The sequence below is a fragment of the Austrofundulus limnaeus genome, unplaced genomic scaffold, assembly GCF_001266775.1.
Source record: "Austrofundulus limnaeus strain Quisiro unplaced genomic scaffold, Austrofundulus_limnaeus-1.0 Scaffold888, whole genome shotgun sequence".
NCBI lineage: Eukaryota > Metazoa > Chordata > Actinopteri > Cyprinodontiformes > Rivulidae > Austrofundulus > Austrofundulus limnaeus.
The window spans coordinates 97,509-105,638 of record NW_013953290.1 but is presented as its reverse complement, the minus strand read 5'-3'; the positions used below and the strand labels follow the sequence as shown (position 1 = coordinate 105,638).

General features: G+C 48.0%; 1 protein-coding gene across 3 annotated transcripts in view; it reads right to left on the bottom strand.

The window, feature by feature from the left end:
- exoc6 (exocyst complex component 6) overlaps positions 1–8,130 on the bottom strand; it is a gene marked incomplete in the record, with an annotated part of 76,514 nt that overhangs the window by 44,895 nt on the left and 23,489 nt on the right. For all 3 annotated transcript variants that reach the window (XM_014029358.1, XM_014029357.1, XM_014029359.1), the window contains 2 exon segments: positions 6,357–6,440; positions 7,412–7,480. In XM_014029358.1, the coding sequence (XP_013884812.1) occupies positions 6,357–6,440; positions 7,412–7,480 (153 nt within the window).

Below are 8,130 nucleotides of genomic sequence, written 5' to 3'. Positions count from 1 at the left end.
GGATAGAACAGGTGGAATTTACGCAGCTCATTTACACACTTTTCCTGAAGATAGAAGAGTTTGTTGAATCTGACRTGACATGTTCGTACAAACCCTTTGTATGAACAAAAGTAAGAGAAATTTAGGATAAGAATACGAACATGTTCTTGCATGAGGCCAACCCAACTTAATTTGCTCAGCCTAAAACACAGAAATATGTATGAACCGATGATTTGAAGAGTTTCTATTGAGTCAAGAAATGTCTGCTAGCAGAAACTAAAAGAACACAGGTTTGGTCATGGGCCAATAACGAAAGTTACGTATGCAACTACGGTTCTATGAATCCCGAATGACCGCCAGAGGGCGGTGCTGAAAGCACTAAATGTTCCCTTCGCGCATGCGCCGTTCGAGTAATTAATATCAACAAAGTCACAGCTGTGACCCATCGGATGATTACCTTGAACCGTTATAGGCCGGTAACATCAGGGGCTCTGCTCCTACAGAATCTTCTCGCGAAATGCGAGGATTCTGGGTGACAGAGAAGCTCTGGCGGTCATGGGATTCATAGAATCGTAGTTACATACGTAACTTTCGTTCTTTGTCATCCGTACTGACAGGCAGAGGGCTTTGCTGAAAGCACTGAATGATTAATACCAACGATATCACATGGAACCCTGAGCACATACCTCATTGAGGAAGCCCAGGGGACCCTTGAAGCAGCACCTGGTCCAGAGGATGAGAGGCAGACACATTGACATTATAGAATCTGGTAAATGTGCTCGGGGAGGCCCAGGACGCCACAGCACATATAACCTCCAGCGGAATTCCTCTCATAGCTGCCCAGGAAGATGAAACGCTCCTGGTAGAGTGTGCCTTCATGCTGGATGGCAGGGAGCAGCCTCCAAGCGTAGCAGACGACATCCACAATCCAATGAGAGACGCCGCTTGGAAAGAGATGGCCCAACTTCGGGCCTCCATAACACAGAAACAGCTGGTCTGAGCATCTCACACCTGCAGTAGCTTCAACGTACGTATGCATGTATTGCTCTCACGGGGCACAACTCAGGCTTCCCCCCAGCCGCCCCTGATGTAGGCTGAAACCATGCCAATCTCAACGGCTGGTTAAAATGAGAATGGTACAAGACCTTAGGCAGAAATGCAGTGTTTGGCCACCAAGTAACACCAGAGCCATCTGGTTCCCATCTGAGGCAAGAGGGACTAACAGAAAGAGCATGTAGCTCACTAACCCTCTTAGCTGAGACAATTGCCAACAGGAAAGCAGTCTTACATGAAAGCCACTTGAGGCCAGCTTGCGCTAGAGGCTCAAACGGAGGGCGGCAGAGGGCTTCAAGCATCAAGGGCAAATCCCAAACTGGGGCCCATGGGCTTGCTGGTGGGCACAGCCTACGAGCACCACGCAGGAAAAGAAAAAATAATTTAAGGCTCCCCACTGTACCGCCATCTATAGCTATATGGCCACACGATATCGCCGCCACATACACTTTAAGCGTTAAGGGAGAGCGGCCCTTATCTAGGAGAGACTGGAGAAACTCCAGGATCACAGTTACTGTACAGGAAACTGGATACTCATTACGGGCTGAACTCCACTGGGAGAACAGATGCCACCTGTTTGCATACTGCTGGTGAGTAGACTGCGCCCTGGCGCTTATAATTGTGCATCTGACAGAATCAGAGTACCCAGTTAGTTGCAGCCCAAGCCCTCCAGTGGCCACAACCACAGCCGGAGACTCTGAGGATTCAGGTGCCATATCTGCCCCCCAACTGAGACATCAGGTTCCTCCTGGTTTGAAGACACCTACAGAAGACACCTACAGACTTTGTAGAAGTGGGAACCATGGTCGTGCTGGTCAGTTCAGAGCCACTAGCAATAACCTGTGGCGCTCCTTGAGAACTCTCTGAAGAGTGGGCGAAATCAATGGAAGCGGTGTAAAGGCATAAAGCAGGACGCTTGGCCAAGGATGAGCCAATGAGTCCTGACCCATTGCACCACATGGCCCTGTGAGGGAGAACCAAAGGGGACAATGCGTCGACTGTTCTGTGGCAAACAGATCTACCTCTGCCTGACCAAATAGATCCCAGATCATATGAACTATGTCGCTGTGAAGAGACCACTCCCCTGGGGCAGGCCCCTGGTGAGAGAGAGAGTCTGAGACCTGGTTGTGCTGCCCTGGCAAATACACTGCATGCAGTGTGGACAGGTGAAAATAGGCCCATCCCAGCAGATTTCTGGACACCTTCAGAAGTTGTGCTGACCTGGTACCTCCTTAGTGGTTGATGTGATAGACCACAGAGGTGTTGTCTGACCGAATTAGCACATGCCTTCCTTCCAGGTTGGGGAGAAATGCCTTAAAGCCAAATGTACGGCACGCAGCTCCGGCACATTCATGTGTTTGCAGCAATCCCTTAGGCTACAGCGACCCTGAACTGCTCTGTGTTGCCACACAGCAACCCCATCCTGTGCAGCTGGCATCTGTTGTGACCACCTCTTTGCGGCACACTACAATCCCCATGGGGACACCCTTGGACAGATAACCCTTGTCTCTCCATGGAGACAAGGCACGAAGACAAGACCATGTCACTTGGAGTTTGCGATGCCTGTGCACCCTGGCATCCAGGCAAAAGCTGTTGAGCCACCTCTGCAGAGGGTGTAGTGACAGAAATCCCAAGGGCACCAGCTGAGTAATCAACATCTGCTTGCCTAGCAGCTGCAGGAAAGTGAGGTAAGGCAACCTCCTGCCTAGCCTGAACCGACTGAGCAACTGTGGAATGCAGGTTATCCTTTGAACAGATGGTTGAGCCATCATATAAAGCGAATCCAAGACCATCCCCAGAAAGGTGGCTGTCTGAGATGGAATCAGACAGCTCTTTTTCAAGTTGGCCTTGAGGCCCAGCCAGGAGAAGTGGGCTATCAGGCGACTTGTATCCCAAGAGGCACTCACCCGAGAAGAGGCACAGAGAAGCCAATCGTCGAGATACGGAAGTACCTTCATTCCGCTGGCCTGTAGAGGAGAGAGGGCTGCTTTTACACAGCGTGTAAACACCCTCGGAGAAAGGAAGAGGCCGAACGGGAGTACTCTGAATTACCAATGGCGACCCCGATAAGCAAACCGGAGAAAGTGACGATGCTCTGCCGCAATAGGCACATGAATATACCCATCCTTTAGGTCTATTGATGTAAACCACTCTCCCCCTTGTTACAGCCTGAAGAACCTCTGATGTTGTGAGCATGTGGAAATGCAACACTTTTAAATATTTGTTGAGTCCCCTCAGATCTAAAATGGCACGAAACCCACCTGTCTTTTTTGGCACAAGAAAGTATGTTGAATAGTAGCCGCAGGGGATCCACTGCCTCGATTGCGCCCTTGGCCAGGCGGTTAGAAAGCTCCTGGTCTAGAGCTTGGGATTTCACTGGGTCTGTAATTACAGTAATCTTGACCCGGTGGGAGATATGAAGCCGCCAATGGAACAGTAGTCTGTAACCATGAGTCAAAGTGGCAACGGAATTGTAGCCTGTAACCATGAGTCAAAGTGGCAACAACCCATGGATCTACAGCATGAGCAGCCCATTGAATGAGCTGTGGATGGGTAAAATATCTGACGGCCTGCCTGGTGATATCATTTCCTACCCCCTCGGCCCCTAGGGGCCCTGCGGGGCGGGGCCCAGAGTCTGTGGCCAGGGCCTGCCTGACTGGGTGGTGGGCTGATTTACAAAACCCTCTGCTGGGTCTTCGCTGTGCAGCCTGAAAATAAGAACCATGGGACCAATTACCACTCCGGGACAACAGCCAAACATTGGGGCCAGTCGGCAGTTGTCTCTGCTGTCTAGGTGGGGGAGGAGGCATCGCCCTACTAAGGCTGGAGAGTTGCTCTCTCATCTGCCGTGCCTGAACTGTACGTCCTAGGGCTTCCAAGGCCCCCAAACCGAACAATTCACCTGGTACCACTGGAACGAAAACCTAGAGTCCTTTGGCATGCATCTGTCAATGCAGACTGCGCCAACCAAACCTGTTGGCGAGCCTGGACTAGGTTGGACATTACATGGCCAAGCTCTCTAATCATCAGTGCAAAGGCCTGAAGCGCTGTATCACTAAAAGTGGCCACTGCAGTATTCCCGCCAGCATCCTGAAGGGAGGAGGAGAGGGCAAACATAAGATGTGCTAAGGAATTGCCAAGGCGGCCAGCATGTGCTCCAGCACTTTAAGCTCTACAGAGGAGGTCGTCTGTAATGCGACATTGAGGTCGTGGGCACTGAACATCACAGCGCAGAGCCTCATCATGTGACACAATGAGCGAGGCCATAGAGGGTTCAACTGCCGGCATACCCTCTAAGCCAGCCTTGGCCGGTTCATGCATGGCTGCCGACATTCGACCATCTGAATTGAGGCGCACTCCCGGAAGCAGATACCTTCCCCTGCGAGAGTGGAAACTCCAACTGTAGCTGTCTTAGGACCATGCGCATGATGTCCTGGATGGGACTGAAATCTGACCCACTGGCTGCACTCTGAGATGAGGAGAGTGAACCAGTCTCTGAAGCGTGAGGGGACTGTGCCTCCTCTTCACTCCTAAAGCAAGAGGCGGAGGCAGCCAAAGACAATACATCATCCTCTCTAGTCAACTCAGGCATAGGTGGGGAAGAAAAAACAGGTCCCTCCACCGTATTACCCAGCTGATGTTCCTCGAGCAGTGATTTCATCTCTGCCAATTCCGCCGACAACTGTTCAATTCTCATAGAGAGACCCCGATCAGACTTAGACCGTGTCTTTTTGGGAGGTGCCACAGTAACTGTGGCCTCACTCTGGCGCTTCGAGCACCTTGGCTGGGCCACTTGTCCAATCTCTGTCAGGTGATCGCTTCCAAGGCAGGTAGGGCACTGGTCATGACCATTATCTGCCTGCAGCATGGCCCCACAATCCACACAACTGTGAGAAACGTCCATGCTTTGTTCCCCTGTAGAATAAATGGGCTGTGATTGTGAGAGGGGGCACTAACGCAGCCATCAGAAAACACAGCAATCAGTTCAAAGAACTAAAAAGAGCTTTCACAGCTACGTCCAGACACAGGACAGAATGAAATCAGGCTGAGATTGGGAGAAGCAGCGTACACACGGCTGTCACCAAAACTCAGCGAATTAGAATTAATTAAACAGAGCTGATGTCGCTATATTCATCTAAGGAACAGAAAGTAGTCAGGCTGAAATTGGGAGCTGGGGCGCTAACGCAGCCATCCAAAACACAGCGAATAGTTAATAAGTTATTAACTACTCGCTGAGTTTTTGGACGGCTAACATAAATGTTCCGAAACAGTCGGCTCTGTCAGCTACAGGACTGGAAAAAGAGACTCAGACTAAGATCAGGAGACACAGCGTAATGCAGCTTCACCAAAACACCTTTGAGATTGAATAAATCAGACTAGAATAAGCTGTGCTGGGAAAAAAACAAATACCTCAGCGAATGGCAAATAAAAAGTGACTAACATTGTTAGTTCACTCCACAGAAAAAAAGCTGTTCTGGAAGAGGAAGCGTCAGCGCTAGTATCGCCAGCAAACAGCAACAAAAAGAGGCTAACACCGTTAGCTCATGTCCAACCACAAACTTTTGTAACTGAGACGGGGGTGCGATATAACGCACCTTCGCCAGTCAATACTGCAGAAAGTAAACATAGGAAAAAGGCCGTGAACCAGGAGCGGAGACAGAGTTCTTCACAGGCAAACAGCACATCCCTCTCCGAAGGTCACTCGTCGCAGCCCGGGAGGTGAACTCGCAATTCCAGCCAACTGACGAACGGGCTTCCAGCGACAGTGAAGTGATCCAAACTTTTTGCAAAGGTTAATGCCGAGCAAAGATGCGAACGGCACGCAATAAGAAAAAAGGAGCAGAGCCCGGGATGTTACCGGACTTTATCGGTTCAAGGTAATCGTCCGATAGGTCACAGCTGGGACTTTGTTGATATTAATTACTCGAAAGGCGCATGTGCGAAGGGAATATTCAGTGCTTTCAGCACCATCCTCTGGCGGTCAGTAGGGATGAAATAGAACTGGTTTTAAAGATATACCACGGTGTAAATTTACTAATTTTTTCTATTATTCCATCAAACCATACTTACGATTTAAATGACTAAAGAGATAACTAATAACTAGTTATTAGCAATATGATGAAAAAAACAAAGTTTAATAACCTTGATGCTTTTTCTGTTTAATGCCATCGTTTCAGCTGTGATTTATCACTAGCTGCTGATTCAATTTACAAAGTCTTCCACAACCATGAAGCTGAAGTCAGGAACATTGGCACATTGTGTAAGCTAGAAATAAAGTCAGGTTTTCTACATGCCATATTGGTTTCCTGATGAGTGTTCCTCACCATGTTAGCCTGTGGCTGCAGAACTAGACGGGCCTGTTTTTTCCTCTGTTTCCTGTAGTAGCTCTCAAATGTTTCTCGATCGCCCTGCAGACACAAAGAATTAAAGAGACAAAGTTCATCAACGTGCTGTATGATTTCATTTAGCTTGTATCCAGGCTTGAGGGAGGGCCAAACGAGTGCTCAGAAGTGTCTGTATTTCCACCTGTGTTCTCCATTAGATCTGAAGTTGAACTGCAGTACAGTGATGTGACATTTTAATCTGTGCAGTTCCCTTTCAACTAAAGAACTCAATACATCACATAAGGTATCATGCCCCAGCATGTCCTGGCTGAAGACACCTCTTATCACACACAGTGCACATGACGTGACAACAAGTGAAAGGTCCTGCCTGCAGCCTGTACCCATCCTCAGATCCTCAGTCAGAATAAATAGCTGCTGCTCAGAACTGCCTTGGTTGGAGTTTTTTAGCTGCTAGTTTTGAGCATTTCTATAATCTGTTTGACTTTCGTGATTTGACATGATGACCACACAGTCAACACAAGCTAAGCAAAAGTCTCTTGTTATTATCCTCTGTCCTCAGGGCGGCTGCCTGCTTCAGGACAAGGACCAGTATGAGGTTTTTCCCATCTGCATGTGCTCAGTCATCGGTTTCACCATCAACCCTGAAGAGGTGGATTCGGTTCTTGGAGAAAGTGCAGGCTCTATACAGGTTTTGTTGGGTTCTGATGGACCAACACAACTATGATTTCACATTTAAACAGAAACAGACTTGTTCACCTCTCCTGTAAAAGCTGTCTTGTAGTGGTGCAGCATAAATACCTGTCTATCAGAGCCACTCATGTCCCTGGATGACTGAATATGGCTTCAGGTCTGCTCACCAGATACTTTATTTCAGTGAGTGTTTCTGCTTTAAGCCTTAGAAAGGACACGGGAAAAATAAAACCGTAGAGTTGGATAAAGGTAAATAAATGTTTTCTAATCCTACGGCTGTGCAATGTGTTTTATCACTTCCTATGAAGAAAACTAATTTGTGTGTGAGAGACAGAGACACCCACCAGCACAGTGTAAATATGTAGACACCTGTAGACAGGTGAGAAGTCCACCAGGTCCTGAGCTGTAAGAACCTGTTAGACAGAAAGGGAAGACATGATGACTGACAGGAAGAGGTCAAAAACCTACACTAGGAAAATATAAAGCTGTAGAAAATGGTCTAAACTGACCATTCAAACATTTCTGAAAGAAGATGCCAGTGTCAAATACAGAACTATGAGCAAATTGATGCATAACTTAAGCCCTATTCTGATGGGATTAGTTTCACTAGGGACCACATGCTATTTGTAATAAATGCTGAGATTGTCTGTGTTGTTAACCCTGTGGTAATCGGCCATGTCAATAATTTGTAAAGTAAAAATTCCCCCACAAACTGCCTGCAATATTTTGCTGAACTCCGAGGTCTGAATAGGCATGTCTGTGATTTGGACAGGAATGGGCTGAATCCGATATGTCATTAGCAGTAGGTGATTTTTGTTTCTTGGACACATTTTTATTTGCCTTTGGTGAAGCATGGAGGCTGGATTGCAGTGCATTGAAAACATTTTGGGCCCTGGGCCACCAAACCCTACCGACCCGTAACGTGTGGCATTAAAAAGAAAAGACAATGATGTAGTGGTCACCCTGGGTGGAATAAACGTTCCACCTGCCTTTGACCTTGACCACGGAAGGCCTCCTTTAAAGAACAGAACTCTGTTCAATTTTTATGGTCATAACATGTTTT